Source organism: Bos indicus x Bos taurus, chromosome 7, assembly GCF_003369695.1.
Source record: "Bos indicus x Bos taurus breed Angus x Brahman F1 hybrid chromosome 7, Bos_hybrid_MaternalHap_v2.0, whole genome shotgun sequence".
NCBI lineage: Eukaryota > Metazoa > Chordata > Mammalia > Artiodactyla > Bovidae > Bos > Bos indicus x Bos taurus.
This window is the reverse complement of record NC_040082.1, coordinates 61,416,598-61,437,330: the sequence shown is the minus strand read 5'-3', so window position 1 is coordinate 61,437,330 and position 20,733 is coordinate 61,416,598. Positions and strand designations below refer to the sequence as shown.

The 20,733-nt window shown below is 36.6% G+C and overlaps 1 protein-coding gene across 4 annotated transcripts in view; it reads left to right on the top strand.

Annotated features, from left to right (window-relative positions):
- PKD2L2 (polycystin 2 like 2, transient receptor potential cation channel) overlaps positions 1–20,733 on the top strand; it is a 47,004-nt gene that overhangs the window by 7,454 nt on the left and 18,817 nt on the right. For 2 of the 4 annotated variants that reach the window (XM_027546422.1, XM_027546421.1), the window contains exons 5-8: positions 3,476–3,697; positions 6,392–6,620; positions 17,129–17,299; positions 17,798–17,979. In XM_027546422.1, the coding sequence (XP_027402223.1) occupies positions 3,476–3,697; positions 6,392–6,620; positions 17,129–17,299; positions 17,798–17,979 (804 nt within the window). Of the gene's footprint in view, positions 1–3,475; positions 3,698–6,391; positions 6,625–6,898; positions 6,903–17,128; positions 17,300–17,797; positions 17,980–20,733 lie in introns of all 4 variants that reach the window. The other 2 variants (XM_027546423.1, XM_027546425.1) reach the window with 2 other exon arrangements.

Here is a 20,733-nt window from a genome sequence, read left to right as displayed (position 1 = left end):
TGGACTGGTTGGATCTCCTTGCAGTCCAAGGGACTCTCAAGAGTCTTCTCCAACACCACAGTTCAAAAGCATCAATTCTTTGGCGCTCAGCTTTCTTCACAGTCCAACTCTCGGATCCATACATGACCACTGGAAAAACCATAGCCTTGACTAGATGGACCTTTTGTTGGCAAAGTAACGTCTCTGCTTTTTAATATGCTATCTAGGTTGGTCATAACTTTCCTTCTAAGGAGTAAGCCTCTTTTAATTTCATGGCTGCAATCACCATCTGCAGTGATTTTGGAGCCCAGAAAAATAAAGTGACACTGTTTTCACTGTTTCCCCATCTATTTCCCATGAAGTGATGGGACCGGATGCCATGATCTTAGTTTTCTGAATGTTGAGCTTTAAGCCAACTTTTTCACTCTCCTCTTTCACTTTCATCAAGAGGCTCTTTAGTTCTTCTTCACTTTCTGCCATAAGGGTGATGTCATCTGCATATCTGAGATTATTGATATTTCTCCTGACAGTCTTGATTCCAGCTTGGGCTTCCTCTAGCCCAGCGTTTCTCATGATGTACTCTGCATATAAGTTAAATAAGCAGGGTGACAATATACAGCTTTGACGTACTCCTTTTCCTGTTTGGAACCAGTCTGTTGTTCCATGTCCAGTTCTAACTGTTGCTTCCTGACCTGCATACAGGTTTCTCAAGAGGCAGGTCAGGTAGTCTGGTATTCCCATCTCTTTCAGAATTGTCCACAGTTTATTGTGATCCACACAGTCAAAGGCTTTGGCATAGTCAATAAAGCAGAAATAGATGTTTTTCTGGAACTCATATTGAACACAAGGCAAAGTGCCCATTTTTGCTTTTATAATACTCAATCAGCTTCTCTGGCTCTGGCAAGATGCTCTCATACACATCCCAAATGCTTTTTGGGATTCCTAGGGAGTGTCTCTGAAGTACTCTGCTGCTTTCTCACTCTCTGGCTTACTTCAGTGATATCTTGTATTGTTGCCAGTAGGGCTTCCCTGGTAGCTCAGCTGGTAAAGAATCCCCCTGCAGTGCAGCAGACCCTGGTTCAATTCCTGGGTCAGGCAGATCTACTGGAGAAGGGATAGGCTACCCACTCCAGTTTTCTTGGGCTCCCCTAATGGCTCAGCTGGTAAAGAATCCACCTGCAATGCAGGAGACCCAGTTCAATCCCTGGGTTGGGAAGATCCCCTGGAGGAGGGCATGGCAACCCACTCCAGTACTTTTCCCATGGATAGAGGAGCCTGACAGGTTACAGTCCATGACATTGCAAAGAATCGGACAGAACTGAGCGACTCAGCACAGCACAGCATCTCGAAAAGGGGCAGTTAGGTTTACAGACACTGCATCGGATGATCCCTGCCAAAGATATTTTGGCCATTGTTCTCCAAAGTGGCTGTGGTTAGTACTAGTAGACTCATGTCTACACTTTATATTGAAAATGCCACTGCCAATGCCACTGACACTACCTACCCTTAACATGGAAGGTGCTGGTATCATTGCATTTAAGGTCATATGAAATCATAAAGGCAAAGTATCTTTTTTAGAATTTGATATTTATCAAAGTGATGTAAACATTTACAAAGGTCCACACTTTCCTGCTTATAATTTCCATTCCACAAGCAACTGCTTTTAGTTGTTTCTTCTTATATATACTTCATATTTCTAAATAGTATGCATATGCTACTGTAGTATGTAGTATGCATATAGTTTTGTATATACATACTATATGTATACTATTTTATACATATATAAAACTATATGCATACTATATGTAGTATGCATAGAGTTTTGTATATCTATCGTCTGTGTCACAGAAAATGTGTGTCATATATCCTTCTTATACCACTCCCTCCTCCAACCAACTTCCTATTCCTCTTAGCCTATGGTTATACCATAATTTTTGTTAATCATTAGTCAATATTTATTTTATATTTATATAAATATAAATACAGTAACTACATTTCCCTTCTTAAGTAGCTTCCCCAGTATCCCTAGGACTGATCATTGCTTTGTGGATTTGTTAACTTATTTTCTCTTTGTATGAGTTTTGGGTGTTCTTGAGGGCCACAATGTGCTTGTATAATTCTCTTGTTTTGTATGTAAGTTCTTAAGTATGGTGACACATTCTCTTAAATATTATACTGCTATAATAGTACTACACACTATTTCCCTTTCAATAAAAAATGAGAAGTCAATTATTTAATTACACATTTTAATTTGGTCTCAAGACTAATCTGTTAGGTATTCTAACATTCCAAATTATAACAACTACAAATAATTTACATTCCAAAATTAACATGGATTTAGACTTTTAATATGTGTCATTTCCTAACAACCAAAATACGAATCAATTTCTTTCTAAAATGTAACATTCATTAATTAAAACTAGTATTAAAAATTGGAAGTAGGAGAGGGTTAGCATAACAAACATTCTTGTTTCATTTTAACAATCATGTGGAAAACGTGCAAACATACAACTATGGAATTTTCATTAAATAGTATTTTTTCTTAGTGTAATCATTTTTATCTTCTCTGGTGAAAGCAAACATGGTATTACTAATAGGAAAACAAGTTTAAGCAGAGCATCTTTGGATAATTGTTCAAATCTTTTTGGGGAGACTAAATAGGAACTGAAATGAAGAATCAAAGCTTAATTTTTTGATATCCCATCACTAAGTTCGCTGGGCTTCCTGAACTGCTCAGGGGGTAAAGAATCTGCCTGCAATGTAGGAAACACAGGAGACACAGGTTCAATCCCTGAGACAGGAAGATAACCCTGGAGGAGGAAATGGCAACCCAATCCAGTATTCTTGCCTAGAGAATCTCATGGACAGAGGAGCCTGACGGGCTATAGTCCAAAGGGTCACAGAGTTGGACACAACTGAACACACATAGCACACACACACAACTAAGTTAAAAGTAGAAAGAATGGAAACAAAATTTACTTATATAGATTGTACTTTGTGTACTTTCATTAAAATAAGATACCTATATAGCAACACAGACATTGTAATAAAGTTTTTATTTATTGGACATTTGTAAATGGTATATGATTGTTAGAAGACAAACTGTAAAGCATCTTTTTCCCCACACTGAGACAGACATTTCTGAATTAAAACCCTGGATATTCTTGTCCTCCTCAAAGACTGAAGACAACAAGGACATGTTAACCAAAAAAATTCATCATCGTATTATAGATTTCAAGTTCCCTGAGGCAACGGATTAAAATGTTTTTTTCTCATAGCACTTGTATTGTCCACAATAAGCACTAAAAAATGAAAACATATGCAACCTTAATTCTTTTGGCTTAATCCTTAACTCACCACCTTGCTTCAAAATTACTGTAATGCTTATGAACTTAGTACTACTTTTTTTAAACTACTTTTGAACCAAAAGTTAACTTAAAATCTTATTCTCGGACAAGCTTTCTCATCTCTCCATTATTCTTTTTATGTCTAACAGATGGAAGTACTCTTCTCCTCGTACGAACTCCCCTTGGCACTGGGGATTTGTTGGTGTTTACCAAAATGGGGGGTATATTTTCACTTTATCAAAATCAAAATCTGAAACCCTAAACAAGTTCATTAACCTCCGAATGAACAGCTGGATCACAAGAGGGACTCGAGTTATTTTTATTGATTTTTCAGTATACAATGCTAATGTAAATCTATTCTGCATTATCAGGTGAGTGACTCAAGACCTCTTAGTATATTGAATTTAAAAGGCATCCAGAGCCCTCATTAGAGTTTCCAGTTTGTGCATGTTTGTACTGAGATTAAAATCATAAGTTCCAATATAAATATAATGTAGTTCCTCCAATAATGATGAAGAAAAAGCAATATCATATTCATTGTTTTACTCTTTCAGGATATATTGCAGAACATGAAGAATTACATACAGTAGGTTAGTTTTATATTACTTAAGAATATATAGCCTTATTTCTTGTCATTCTGCAGCTGAACAAATCTAAGATTTAGCCCTAACGATTTCTTCCTTTAAATCAGATCATTCAAATCTGTTGATTTCCTTTCACAATAAGCTTCTTTATTAAGTTATTAATTTTTGTCTCAAGAATGAACAATTTAAGATTCAAACAATATATAACAGCAGCCAACATCCTAGACATGATTATAGCCGACAGTGATTTGCAAATGGCCCCAATTCTTCACATCTTTGCCATGTAAACTTGTAGTACCCTGTCACCCAGGGCAGGGTGAAATACCCCAGAACTAGATACTAGACTCAACCATTTGACTTTCTTTGGTCAATGGAATGTCAGCATATATGACAAAAGCAAGGGCTTCCCAGGTGGCACTAGTGGTAAAGAACCCGCCTGCCAATGCAGGAGATATAAGAGACATGGGCTTGATCCCTGGGTCGGGAAGATCTGCTGGAGGAAGGCATAGCAACCCACTCCAGTATCCTTGCCTGGAGAATCCCATGGACAGAGGAACCTGGCAGGCTACAGTCCATACGGTCACAAAGAGTTTGATACAACTGAAGTGATTTAGCATGCACACACGCATGATACAAGCAGAAATTTGAAAGGGGTTTGTACATTAAAACTTGCTCTCTCGCACTCCTGCTATTGCATGAGAATAACATGCCAGGGCTAACCCGTTGGACCCAAGAAAAGAATGAGAGACATCCCCTCTCACGAGGAGGAGGAGGAAACAGCCGAAGAGAAAAAAATTATTTCTGTAGGTCTGATTATCTTAGATAATCCGCCTAACCCGGACCATACTATTTGGCTTAGGCCTGAGGACTGGCAAAGCAAATACCATTACTGTGATTGAATCTGCCTGGGGACTGAATTGGCTTCTAAGCCATCTGGGAATGGGTGAATGCCTGATACAATTAAGGTTCTGTTAGAAAGGAGGAATAGGATAATGATAATAAGGAATAGGATAATGAAGTCAGTAAGCCACTTTTTTCTCTTGAGTTTTACATTTTTCTTCTGAATGGAATATGGAATCAGCCTTTACTCTGACTGGGGAACTTGGCCCTTGTGCAACAGTGATGGTGAAAGATGGTCACAGCCTTTAAAATGTATAAAATGAAAGCAAATGAATTACTGTCAGCAGCATGTTATAGTATTTTCTTTCAGGGAATCCCCTTCTTACCAACAGTATTCACCTTTCCCAATAGTCCTGGTAGGGATAAAGTAAAGAATACAAATCACTCCAATGTCCTAAATAAGAATAGAAACAATGGGGTAATTGGCTTACAGTCATACGAAGAACTCCTTGTAATACTACATTAAGTCCATATTTTCTGTCTCTAGGTTTCATGCTTATTTTATTTATCTTTTAAAATGTTTTTTAGAAATTTCAGCAGATTTTGAAACTTTTAACTGGTAGTATAATCAATAGTTGTATGGGAGCATATTGCTTACACTATGACCTTATCCACTTATTTTCCTTTTGTACACATATCTGGCAAACTAAATGCTCATCATTTTTTGCTTTTTGTTTACTAGTCTACACTTCAGGTCAAAATACTAAGTTTCTTTCACTTCACTCACTTGCTCAAATTTGTACACTGACTATATGCAAGGTGAAAAAAATTCCTGTTTTCTATTTGTTAACTGGATGTTTTGTTCTTGATTTTGGTGAGGTATTTTTGGGGTTGAGGGGGACAGCACCTTATTCCTGTACCAATAAGATTTGCTAACACCTTCAGGTAGGAATAATTACATTATGAATTTGTGATAAAGATCCCGGGTTCCTTGAATTACTGCCAATTCTTAATTACCTGCAGTTATGGAAAAAACTAGGAATACAGGGAATTACCTAAAAATCTTTTTATATTTGGTACTGAAGTAATTTTTATACTTCTACTTGTATATAGACCTTTGCATCCAAAATCCAATGCCTAAAGTTAAAAAGAAAACATTGGCTTTAGTATAGTATGTTATCTTGAGATTTAGAAGCAAGAAGTATCTCTGATAAGCTAAAGGGGGAGAGTGTATTTCCCTCCTCTTAAATATTTGGGGAGCCCTGAATAATAACAGTAACTAACAGTACAGCATGTTCTTGAACATCACCCCTCATTCTGTGGGGATAAATTAGCAGCCCAGTTATGAATGAGCAATCAAAACATAGAGTAAAATGAATGTAACGTCACATCTTTCTTTCTTTCTCATTTACACTGGTCTTTGACCACTGTAAATTTTCAGAACACCAAAAAAAAAAAAGTGGAGCATTAAAAAAGAAGTAAATCCACAAGAATTTTTTGAGCCTGTTACCCTGAGAAAACATATTTTGTACAAAATAACTATTAAAGTATACAACATCACTGACTGGAAATTTCAATCGAGTTAGGTACTGAAATATAAATTCTTGAAATGCAGTTACTTTCACAAACCTCATTTTACAGATTGGTGGCAGAATTCCCTGCAACTGGAGGAATACTTACTTCATGGCAGTTTTACTCTGTGAAGCTCCTCAGATACGTTAGCTTCTATGATTATTTTATTGCTTCCTGTGAAATCATATTTTGTATTTTTATTATTGTCTTCACAATACAAGAAATCAAAAAACTGAAAGAATTTAAATTTGCCTATTTCAAAAGTATTTGGAACTGGCTAGAATTATTACTTTTGGTGGTAAGTATATTTTCACAGATATGGTTGATAGAAATCACATCTGAACTCACAAATGAGGGAGCTGTAAAAAAAAAAATAAAAAGTAGAATTTTCTATTCATCTTGGATTTATTCTAAAAGCTGTAAGTATCAACCATAAAATGAACTGTCAAAGTAGATATTAATGGTGTGCCTCCAAAAGGTAGAAGTCTTTTTTTTCTCTGATTTGGTCCTTGTGAGGACTAGCATAAACCTAGAGGAATAGGTGATTTCATAGGTATTATGATTTAATTGGCACAGTTAAGTCTCCCTATTCCCACCCAAAAATATGTATTCCTTACAGGAATGTGTTGAAAATAAAGATTATTTGGGGGAAAGGTCCTTCAAAATGTATTCTTCTACATTGCCTAAATCTGCTATCCTGAATTTTTAAACAGGTAAAAGACAAGCCTAGGCAGAATACTGAAGGTGGGGATAAGGTTTGAGAAGCCAGAAGGGGTAGCTTGTAGGTGCAGAGGTGCCACCAGGATTGGGGGAATAGTCCTTGAAAGAAGCTCCAAAGACTGCCAGTTTTTATAACTAGAAAATACTAAAATAAACGTAGAGGGCAGAGTGAGACAAACTGTAAGATTTTGGTTTTAGGAACAATGAGCAAATATTCGGGCTTATACAATCTGATCTTTCACTCTTATTGGCCCTTAGTTATAGCCAATTGAGTGTGTGTGTCTATGTATTTGTGTATATATACTATATATAAATATATATGTATATATTTCAGCCTGACAGTGACAAGACAGGTCCAGGTCACCTGTTCCCAATGGCAGAACTTCACAAACTTGCCAGGCCTTCTACCTGGTGTGTGTGTGTGTGTATACATATATATAAAATCTGTTTTATAAAATCTATAAAAACCAAATTGAAAGTTTTTCTGGTACCCCCCCCAATAATGCTTAACATAGGGCATAAGCATTAAATGTTTAACTGAGTATTTTAGGGAAAAGAAGTCAAAGGAAATTTTTCATAATAGTTATAACAGTCATATAGCTTTATAATAATAATAGATAAATAATAGACAAAAGATAATCTGGTCCTAAAATCCTCTCCTAAAAGAACTGTTAGACACAGCCGCCAGCCCAGAGCTGGATCACGTAAGTGCAGTTGCACACCCCCTGCTCCAGAATCCTCCAGAGTCAGGTGGCGTGTGCTGCATGGGGTATTTGTAAACTCTGGGATAAAGCCAGGAAGAAAGAATTGGATCGCGATGTCCCAGCATGGCCCTTCACTATTCAGCCCCAACACACACCTGTTTACCTGGAATGCATCTGGAAAGAGCTGCAACCAAATCTGCCTTCCTCCAGTCCCACTTGGTGGTTTCCAACCGCCCAGACCTGCCATAAACCACTGAATCCCAAATGATGACAGCATTCTTCCATGTTCCATTATTTCAGAACTAGTTTGGAGAAATCAAGCCCTGAGCCTTTGGAGTGGGAGCACTGACTCCAAGATCCTAGACTACCAGAGAACTAACCCTAGGAAGTATCAAATAGTGAGAAGTCACACAAAGGAAACCACTTGAATACAAGACCCAGCATCCTCCAACCATAGCACCCCGTGCAGGACGCCTCATCTAAACAACAAACAAAACAAAAATACAAACTTAATCACCAGCAGACAAGATTACCAACTCACTCAGCCTTGCCCATCAGAGAAAAAACAAACAAAAAAACCCAGCACAAATCTCACCCTATATGAAGCTTACACAAACCACTGGACCACCCTTGGGAGGGCACAAACCAAAAGGAAGAAAGAATTCAACCTTGAAGCCTGGGAAAAGGAGACCTCAAATACAGTAAGTTTAAAAAAAAATTAATAATAATAGTGAAAAGGCAGAGAAATACTACACAAAAGAAAGGACAAACTAGAAACACAGAAGTCCAAATACATGAAGATGAAATAGGCAAACTACTTGAAAAAGAATTCAGAATAATAATGATAATAAAGATGATCAAAAACCTTGAAAACAAAATGAAGAAAATGCAAGAATCAATTAACAAAGATGTAGAAGAATTAAAGAATAAACATACAGAGACAACGCAATTACTGAAATTAAAAATACTCTAGAAGGAATCAATAGAGTATCTGAAGCAGAATAATGAATCAGTGAGCTGAAGATAAAATGGTGGAAATAACTTCTGAAGAGCAGAATAAAGTAAAAAGAATGAAAAGAACTGAGAATAGTCTCAGAGACTTCTGGGACAATACCAAATGCACCAACATTCAAATTATAGGGGTCCCAGAAGAAGAAGAGAAAAAGAAAGGGTATGAGAAAGTTTTTGAAGAAATTATATAGTTGAAAATTTCCCCAACATGGAAAAGGAAATAATCAAGTCCAAGAGGCACAAAGAGTCCCATACAGGATAAACACAAGGAGAAACAGGCCAAGACACATACTAATCAAACTAACAAAGACTAAACACACAAAGAATATTAAAAGCAGCAAGAGAAAAGCAACAAGTAACATACAAGGGAAACCCCATTCGCTTAACAGAAACCCTATACACTTTCAGCAGAAACTCTGCAGGCCCGAAGGGAAAGGCAGGATATATTTAAAGTACTGAAAGAGAAAAATCTACAACCAAGATTACTATACCTGGCAAGGATCTCATTCAAAAATTGTTGGAGAAATAAAAAGCTTTTCAAACAAGCAAAAGTTAAGAGAATTCAGTACCACCAAACCAGCTTTACAACAAATATTAAAGGGACTTATATACTCAAGAAATACAAGAGAAGGAAAAAGATCTACAAAATCAACCCCAAACAATTAAGACAATGGCAGTAGGAATGTATATATCAATAATTTCTTTAAATGTAAATGGACTAAATGCTCTAACCAAAATACAGATACTGGCTGAATGGATACAAAAACAAGACCCATATACATGCTGTCTACAAGAAATCCACTTCAGACCTAAAGACACATATAGACTGAAAGTGAGAGGATGGAAAAATATAGTCCATGCAAATGGGAAGCAAAAGACAGCTGGAGTAGCAATCCTCATATCAGACAAAATAGACCTTAAAATAAAGATTACAAGAGATAAGGAAGGACACTACATAATGATCAAGGGATCAATCCAAGAGGAAGACATAACTGTAAATATCTATGCACCCAACATAGGAGCACCTCAATACATAAGACAATCACTAACAGACATAAAAGGAGAAACTGACAGTAACACAATAATAGTAGGAGACTCTGAACACCCCACTCACACCAATGGACATATCATCAAAACAGAAAATTAATAAGGAAAGACAAGTCTTAAATGATACATTAGAGGAGATGGATCTCATTGACATCTTCAGGACATTCCATCCAAATGCAGAAGAATACACTTTCTTCTCAAGTGCACATGGAACACTCTCCAGGATAGATCACATCTTGAGTCACAAATCAAACCTCAGTAAATTTAAGAAAATTGAAATCGTATCAAGCATCTTCTCTGACCACAGTGCTATGAGATTAGATATCAATTACAAGAAAAAAACTGTAAGAAACACAAACCCATGGAGATTAAAACATGTTTCTAAATAACCAACAGGTTACTGAAGAAGTCAAAAGGGAAGTTAAAAAAATTTTAGAAACAAATGACAATGAAAACATGACAACTCAAAACCTACGGGATGTAGCAAAAGCAGTTCTAAGAGGGAAGTTTATAGCAATACAATCCTACCTCAAAAAATAAGAAAAACATTGAAAAGACAACCTAACTTTACACTTAAAACAACTGGAAAAACAACAACAACAACAAAATCAGTAGAAGGAAATAAATCATAAAGATCTGAGCAGAAGTAAATGAAAAAGAAGTGAAAGAAACAATAGTAAAGTTTAATAAAACTAAAAGCTGGTTCTTTGAGAAGAGAAACAAAATTGACAAACCTTTAGCCAGATTCATCAAGAACAAAAGAGAAAAGAATCAAATCAACAAAATTAGAAATGAAAAAGGAGAAATTACAACAGACAATGCAGAAATACAAAAGATTATAAGAGACTATTGTGAACAACTATATGGCAATAAAATGGATAATCTGGAAGAAATGGGCAGATTCTTAGAAAAGTTCAATCTTCCAAGACTGAACCAGGAAGAAATAGAGGTTATGAACAACCCAATTACAAGCACTGAAATTGAAGCTATAATCAAAAATTTCCCAGAAAACAAAAGCCTAGGACCAGATGGCTTCAGAGGAGAATTCTATCAAATATTTAAAGAAGAGCTAATGCCTAGCCTTCTAAAACTCCTTCAAAAAATTGCAGAGGAAGGAACACTTCCAAACTCATTCTACGAGGCCACCATCACCCTGATACCAAAACCAGACAAAGACAACACAAAAAAAGGAAACTACAGGCAAATATCACTGATGAATATAAATGCAGATATCCTCAAGAAAATTTTAGCAAACAGAATTAAGCAACACATCAAACAGCTGATACACCATGATCAAGTTAAGTTTATTCCAGGGATGCAAGGATTCTTCAATATATGCAAATCAATCAATGTGATATACCATATTAATAAACTGAAAGATTAAAAAACATATGATAATCTCAAAAGATGCAGAATAAACCTTTGACAAAATTCATCACCCATTTATGATTAAAACTCTTCAAATAATGGGCATAGAAGGAACCTACCTCAACATACTAAAGGCCATATATATGATAAGCCTACAGCAAACATTATTCTCAATAATGAAAAACTGAAATCATTCCCCCTAAGATCAGGAACAACACAGGGTGTCCACTTTCACCACTGCTATTCAACATAGTTCTGGAAGTCCTAGCTACAGCAATCAGAGAAGAAAAAGAAATAAAAGGGATCCAGATCAGAAAAGAAGAAGTAAAGCTCTCACTGTTTGCAGATGACATGATACTGCACATAGAAAACCCTAAAGATAGGATCAGAAAATTACTAGAGCTAGTTAGTGAATTTAGCAAAGTTGCAGGATATAAAATCAATACACAGAAATCACTTGCATTTCTATACACCAACAATGAAAAATCATAAAGAGAAATTAAGGAATCAATCCCATTCACCATTGCAACAAAAAGAATTAAATATCTACAAATAAACTTACCTAAGGAGACAAAAGAACTGTACACAGAAAATTATAAGACACTAATGAAAGAAATCAAAGATGACATAAACAGATGGAGAGATATTCCATGTTCCTGGGTAGGAAAAATCAATGCTGTGAAAATGACTATACTACCAAATCCAAACTACAGATTCAATGTGATCCCTATCAATTTACCAACATTTTTCACAGAACTAGAACAAAAAATTTTATGTGGAAACACAAAAGACCCCAAATAGCCAAAGCAGTCTTGAAAAAGAAGAATGGAGCTAGAGGAATCAACATTCCTGACCTCAGATTATACTACAAAACTACAGTCATCAAGACAGTATAGTACTGGCATAAAAACAGAAATATAGACCAATGGAACAAGATAGAAAGCCCATAAATAAACCCATGCTCCTATGGGTACCTTAGTTTTGAGAAAGGAGGCAAGAATACACAATGGGGCAAAGACAGCCTCTTCAATAAATGGTGCTGGGAAAACTGGACAGCTACATGTAAAAGAATGAAATTAGAACACTTCCTCACACCATATACAAAGATAAACTCAAAATGGATTAAAGACCTAAGTGTAAGACTAGAAACTATAAAACTCTTAGAGGAAAACATAGGCAGAACAGTCAATGACATAAATCAAAGCAAGCTCCTCTATGATCCACCTCCTAGAGTAATGGAAATAAAAACAAAAGTAAACAAGTGGGACCTGATTAAACGTAAAGGCTTTTACCCAGCAAAGGAAACTATAAGCAAGGTGAAAAGACAACCCTCAAAATGGGAGAAAATAATAGCAAATGAAACAACTGAAAAAGGATTAATTTCCAAAATACACAAGCAGCTCATACAACACAATGCCAGAAGAACAACCCACCCAATCAAAAAGTGGGAGAAAGACGTAAATAGACATTTCTCCAAAGAAGACATACAGATAACTAACAAATACATGAAAAGATGCTCAACATCGCTCATTATTAGAGAAATGCAAATCAAAACTACAATGAGATATCACCTCACACCGGTCAGAATGGCCATCATCAAAAAGTCTACAAACAATAAATGCTGGAGAGGGTGTGGAGAAAAGGGAACACTCTTGCACTGTTGGTGGGAATGTAAACTGATACAGCCACTATGGAAGACGGTATGGAGATTCCTTAAAAAGCTAGGAATAAAACCACCATATGACCCAGCAATCCCACTCCTAGGCATATACCCTGAGGAAACCAAAACTGAAAAAGAAACATGTGTCCCATTGTTAATTGCATCACTATTTACAATAGTTAGAACATGGAAGCAACCTAGATGTCCATCGACAGATGAATGGATGGAGAAGTTTTGGTACAAATACACAATAGAATCTTACTTAGCCATAAAAAGGAATGCATTTGAGTCAGTTCTAATGAGGTGAATGAACCAAGAACCTATTATACAGAGTGAAGTAGTCAGAAAGGGAAAGATAAATATTGTATTCTAATGCATATATACAGAATCTAGAAAATGGTACTGAAGAATTTATTTACAGGGCAGAAGTGGAGAAAAAGACATAGAGAATAGATTTATAGACATGGGGAGAGGGGAGGAGAGGGTGAGATGTATGGAGAGAGTAATATGGAAACTTACATTACCATATGTAAATTAAATAGCCAACAAGAATTTGCTATATGGCTAGGGAAACTCAAACAGGGGCTCTGTATTAACCTAGAGGGGTGAGATGGGGAAGGAGGTGGGAGGGAGTTTCAAAAGGGTGGAATATATGTATACCACTGGAGAAGGGAATGGCAAACCACTTCAGTATTCCTGCCGTGAGAACCCCATGAACAGTATGAAAAGGCAAAAAGATAGGACACTGAAAGATGAACCCCCCAGGTCAGCAGGTGCCCAATATGCTACTGGAGATCAGTGGAGAAATAACTCCACAAAGAATGAGACGGAGCCAAAGCAGAAACAACACGCAGCTGTGGATGTGACTAGTGATGGAAGTAAAGTTCAATGCTGTAAAGAGCAATATTGCATAGGAACCTGGAATGTTAGGTCCATGAATCAAGGCAAATTGGAAGTGGTCAAACAGGACATGGTAAGAGTGAACATCGACATTTTAGGAATCAGTGAAGTAAAATGGACTGGAATGGGTAAATTCAACTCAGATGACCATTATATCTACTATTATGGGCAAGAATCCCTTAGAAGAAATGGAGTAGCCATCATAGTCAACAAAAGAGTCTGAAATGCAGTACTTGGATGCAATCTCAAAAACGACAGAATGATCTCTGTTTGTTTCCAAGGCAAACCATTCAATATCACAGTAATCCAAGTCTATGCCCTGCCCAGAAGTGCTGAAGAAGCTGAAGCTGAACGGTTCTATGAAGACCTACAAGACCTTCTAGAACTAACACCCAAAAAAGATGTCCTTTTCATTATAGGGGACTGGAATGCAAAAGTAGGAAGTCAAGAGATACCTGGAGTAAAAGGCAAATTTGGCCTTGGGAGTACAGAATGAAGTAGGGCAAAGGCTAATAGAACTTTGCCAAGAGAACACACTGGTCATAGCAAACACCCTCTTCCAACAACACAAGAGAGGACTCTACACAGGGACATCACCAGATGGTCAACACCAAAATCAGATTGATTATATTCTTTGCAGCCAAAGATGGAGAAGCTCTATACAGTCAGCAAAAACAAGACTGGGAGCTGACTGTGGCTCAGATCATGAACTCTTTATTGCCAAATTCAGACTGAAATTGAAGAAAGTAGGGAAAACAACTAGACCATTCAGGTATGACCTAAATCAAATCCTTATGATTATACAGCAGAAGTGAGAAATAGATTCAAGGGATTAGATCTGACAGAGTGCCTGAAGAACTATGGATGGAGGCTTGTGATATACAGGAAGACAGGGATCAAGACTATCCCCAAGAAAACGAAATGCAAAAAGGCAAAATGGCTGTCTGAGGAGGTCTTATTTATATAGCTGTGAAAAGAAGAGAAGTGAAAGGCAAAGGAGAAAAGGAAATCTATATTCATTTGAATGCAAAGTTCCAAAGAATAGAAAGGAGAAATAAGAAAGCTTTCCTCAGTGATCAATGAAAAGAAATAGAGGAAAACAATTGAATGGGAAAGATTAGAGATCTCTTCAAGAAAATTAGAGATACCAAGGGAACATTTCATGCAAAGATGGGCACAATAAAGGACAGAAATGGTACAGACCTAACAGAAGCAGAAGATATTAACAAGAGATGGCAAGAATACACAGAACTACACAAAAAAGATGTTCACGACCCAGATAATCACAATGGTGTGGTCACTCACCTAGAGCCAGACATCCTGGAATGTGAAGTCAAGTGATCTTTAGGAAGCATCACTACGAACAAAGCTAGTGGAGGTGATGGATTTCCAGTTGAGCTATTTCAAATCCTAAAAGATGATGCTATAAAAGTGCTGCACTCAATATGCCAGCAAATTTGGAAAACTCAGCAGTGGCCACAGGACTGGAAAAGGTCAGTTTTCATTCCAATCCCGAAGAAAGGCGATGCCAAAGAATGCTCAAACTGTGCACAACTGCACCCATCTCACACACAAGCAAAATAATGCTCAAAATCCTCCAAGCCAGGCCTCAATAGTACATGAACCGTGAACTTCCAGATGGTCAACCTGGATTTTAAAAAGGCAGAGGAAACAGAGATCAAATTGCCAACATCTGTTGGATCATGGAAAAAGCAAAGTAGTTCCTGAAAAACATTTACTTCTGCTTTATTGACTACGCCAAAGCCTTTGACTGTGTGGATCACAACAAACTGTGGGAAATTCTTCAAGAGATGGGAATATCAGACCACCTTACCTGCCTCCTGAGAAATCTATATGCAGGTCAAGAAGCAACAGTTAGAACTGGACATGGAACAACAGACTGGTTCCAAGTTGGGAAAGGAGTACATCAAGGCTGTATATTGTCACCGTGTTTATTTAACTTACATGCAGAGTACATCATGAGAAATGCTGGGCTGGATGAAGCACAAGCTGGAATCAAGATGGCCGGGAAAAATATCAATAACCTCAGATATGCAGATGACATCACACTTATTGCAGAAAGGGAAGAACTAAAGAGCCTCTTGATCAAAGTGAAAAAGTTGGCTTAAAACTCAACATTCAAAAAACTAAGATCATGGCATCTGGTCCCATCACTTCATGGCAAATAAATGGGGAAGCAATGGAAACAGTGAGCGACTTTATTCTTGGGGTGCTCCAAAATCACTGCAGATGGTGACTGCAGCCATGAAATTTAAAAATGCTTGCTCCTTGGAAGAAAAGTTATGACCAACCTAGACAGCATATTAAAAAGCAGACATTACTTTGCCAACAAAAGTCAATCTAGTCAGAGCTATAGTTTTTCCAGTAGTCATGTATGGATGTCAGAGTTGGACTGTAAAGAAAGCTGAGCACCGAAGAATTGATGCTTTTGAACTGTGGTGTTGGAGAAGACTCTTGAGAGTCCCTTGGATTGCAAGGAGATCCAACAAGTCCATCCTAAAGGAAATCAGTCCTGAATATTCATTGGAAGGACTGATGCTGAAGCTGAAGCTCCAATACTTTGACCACCTGAAGCGAAGAACTGACTCATTTGAAAATATCCTGATGCTGGGAAAGACTGAAGGCGGGAGAAGGGGACAACAGAGGATGAGATCGTTGGATGGCATCACTGACTCGATGTACATTAGTTTGAGTAAACTCCGGGAGTTGGTAATGGGCAGGGAGGCCTGGCATGCTGCAGTCCATGGGGTCGCAAAGAGTTGGACACGACTGAGGGACTGAACTGAACTGATATGTATACCTATGGCTGATTCTTTTTGAGGTTTGACAGAAAACAACAAAAGTCTGTAAAGCAATTATCCTTCAATAAAAACTTAATTTTTAAAACATTGTTAAAGAGTCCTAAAGGGGGTTATTTTTTTGGAACTGTAAAAAAATTTTTCTTAAGAGTGAAAAAAATTAAACTCTTAGGTATCATGTAGTTAAATGGAGCAAAAACTCTTATAGCCTAGTCAGAATTATATAATCATTTTATATATTTGTGTTTTATGCCTCAAAGAAACAAAAAGGCATATAGATTTTCCAATATATATAGCCAATATTTTGTTACTTTTATGATAATTATGCTACATTAAAGTTATGTCTTTGGAGAAGGAAATGGAAACCCACTCCAGTACTCTTGCCTGGAAAATCCCATGGATGGAGGAGCCTGGAGGGCTACAGTCCATGGGGTTAAAAAATAAATAAATAAATAAATAAAGTTGTCTTATCCTTTCCTTTTGGTTGAACTTCTGATGAAGTTTTTCATGTATTTGTTTATAGGCTACACATTTAGAGGTAGAAATGATATCTAACTCTTCTTATTTTCCCATTTAGTTATGTTTTTCGACTGTTTTCTTCAGCTTATACTCTAATATGCAAATTTATCGCATGATTGGACGACTGTTAAGAAATACTGAAAAATATTCAGATTTCTATTTTCTTGCATACTGGCACATTTATTACAACAACATAATTGCCATAACCATCTTCTTTGCATGGATAAAGGTATTTATATTTTATCAGATGTAACAGATTAGATATGTTTTATTACATTAGATAAAAGCCTTCCCTGGTGGCTCAGATGGTAAAGAGTCTGCCTGCAGTGTGGGAGACCCAGGTTCGATCCCTGGCTTGGGAAGATCCCCTGGAGAAGGAAATGGCAACCCACTCCAGTATTCTTTCCTGGAAAATCCCATGGATGGAGGAGCCTGGCAGCTACAGTCCATGGGGTTGCAAAGAGTTGGTCATGACTGAGCGACTTCACTTTATTACATTAGATAATAAGAACTCAAACTACAAAGTTATGGGGAAAAAAAAAGATACTCTTAACTATACAGTAATTTTTAAAAGTAGTTTGGCTTTGTGATGATTGCTGGCAAATCCTCAAACATCCTTGACCATCATTAAGCATCTCTCTTAATTTGAAGCAGATTTCTTCTGAAATTAACTTACTCTAAGTATAATCTTTAGTATTCTATCTCAATTAATTTTGTTCTTTTTCAGATATTCAAATTCATAAGCTTTAATAAGACAATGTCTCAGCTGTCATCAACCTTGTCACGATGTATCAAAGACATAATAGGATTTGCTATCATGTTTTTTATAATATTCTTTGCTTACGCTCAGTTAGGATTTCTTGTTTTTGGATCACAGGTTGACGACTTTTCCACTTTTCAAAATGCCATGTAAGCTCTTAGTATAAATATATTTTCCAGTTTATAACAAAAAATCATGAATATGCCTATAAGTAGTGACATAAGCTTTAATAAATTTTAAAATGGTTTGATATTTTCACTGATGGCTAAATATCTGTTATACTCAAAGTGCAGTTAGACATTGAAAGATCCAAATTGAAGGTGTTATCCACTCTTCACTAGGTCAAGTTAGAAAAATAATTTTTTACTATTCTAGAAGTGAAAGTTTTATCTAAGTTAAAAAATATTGGCTCCATTTCTCCATAGTATCTATTCTCTGGGCAAAAGAAGTGTTTCCTTTAGAGGGCATCTTTAGAATCCTTTCATTGATATTGACTTGATTGTCCTTTGCTGATCTGGCAAAGCTGAATTTTAAAAATAGCTTTATACACATAAAGCAATTAGCAGATAACTAACTTATAGAACTGACTAGGTAGAATGCCTAGAAAAGTATTCAGGCTCTTCTTTAGAAGTGAGTAATTTTAATAAATTGACTTCCATTTTTGAGTAGGTAAAACAAGTTGTCTGTATAAAAATAATTATATGTGTGTGTGTGTGAGAGAGAGAGAGAGAGAGAGAGAGAGAGATTGTCTAACACAGGGGTCCCCAACCTCTGATCTGATGGAGCTCATGTAATAATAGAAAAAAAATGCACAATAAATGCCAGGTGCTTAAATCCTCCTGAAGCCACCCCTGCTTCTGCAGTCCATGGAAGAATTGTCTTGCACGAAACCAGTCCCTGGTGCCAAATACTTTGGGCTCTGCTGGTCTAAAATATCAGGTCTCAAAAATGTGTTCTGTACAATCTAGACTAAGATTTTCTGGGGGAAATAGTTTAATATTTAAGAAAGTTTAAGAAATTTCCCATCACTCTTGGAAATTTGTAGTCCATGGTAACATAGGGCTCTGAGAAAAACTGTACTACTTTCTTCAGTTCAGAATTCCTCAAATTGTCTATGGTCCTTTTACTCAATTGGGAGTAAATTTTAGTGCATTCCATGGGATCACAAAGAGTCAGACAAGACTGAGCAACTGAATTTAGTCGGGAAAATCTCATTATCCACATGTAAATAATTGAAGTACCACTGTTTGAAATTTAATAACATTTTTTCTGAAATAATCCTTTACTAAACAAGAGGATAGAATTCTACTTTCTACGTCTGCCACTAGCTATTTAATTTTTCTAGATCTTAATTTCTTTGTCTGTAAATGAATGGGCTGAACTAAATCTCTCCCAGAGGTCCCTTCCAACTACAAATGAGAAGTGTAACTAGTTTACCCTGAGTCAATGTTTGCAGTTTCAACAACTTCTTGGTCCCTTCCTAGGATCTTAAGTGTAGTAATAAAACTAATTAATACTGGACATTAAATATGAATGTAATAATCTACAGGTTGGAAATGTGTCTTACCTTGGATAATGGGAGGAAAGAAAGTATAAGACACAAATTAAGCAGACAGAAAGGTTCAGAATGGATTGAGGGAACTTCTGCTTTTGGTAATGATGTGCAAGGCTATTCAAATCAATCTCTTCACAATTTATGAGTGTCCAAAATCAGAAAGCAAGAACCCAGAGAAGTAGCTCCAGCATCCAAAGCTATTCTTCCCTGAAGGCTTTTTTAAAGCTGATAAAGATTTTAAGCTGTTATAAAATTTACCATCTTAACTACTTTTAAAACAATTTCTAAGAGTGAAGTACATTCGTATTGTTCAATCATCACCATCATTCACCTCCAGAAATCTATCTTGCAAAACTGAAACTCTCATATTCATTAAACAGGAATTCTCCATTTCTCCCCCTACTCCAGCCCCTGCAACCATTAGTGTACTTTTTGTCTCTCATTTTGATTACTTGAGGTAATTCTCATAGAATCATACACTATTTGTCCATTTCTAATTTATTCCACTTAGCATAATATCGTCAACAATGTTGTAGAATGTGTCAGGATTTCCTTCCTTTTTGAGGCTGAATAATATTCCACTGTGTGTTACACACACATCACATTTTGCTTTCCATTAATCTGTCAATGACACTTGAGCTGCTTCCATGTTTTCATTCTTCTGAATAATGTTACGGTGAGAACATGGTGTACAAATCGATTTGAGATCCTACTTTGAATTCTTTTGGGTATATACCCAGAAGTAGAATTTTGGATCATATGGTAATTTTGAATTTTCTGAGGAACTGCTATACTGTTGTCCACAGTGGACACTGAATTTTACATTTCTTCTAACGGTGCATAGAGGTTTCACTTTCTCCACAGCCTTATCAAAAATTATTTTGTTTTGATGGTAGCCATCCTAATGGGTGTGAGGTATAGTATCTCATTGTGTCTTGGATTTGCATTTCTCTACTAATTACAATACTGAGCATTTTCATATGCTTATGCATATGTTGGCCCACTTGATGATGTCTCCTAAGTCCCTTAAGGCCCTGTTCACTGTTTCTGTAAACTCTTCTCTTTCTGTTCCTCAGACTCAGTTATTTCAATGGCCCTACCTTCAAATTCACTAATTTTTTTTTCTGCCTGCAAATCTACCTTTGAATCCCGCTAATGAATTTTCATTTCAGTTATTGTACTTTGCAGCTCTAGAATTTCTTTTTGGTTTGAGGTTTTCTTTTTCCTGATATTTCCATTTTGTTCATACTTAGTTTTCTTGACTTTCTCCAACTTGTTTTAGTTCTTTGAGAATCTTTAAAATGGTTAGGTCTAGGAGTCTACCATGTGGTCTCACTCAGGGATAGTT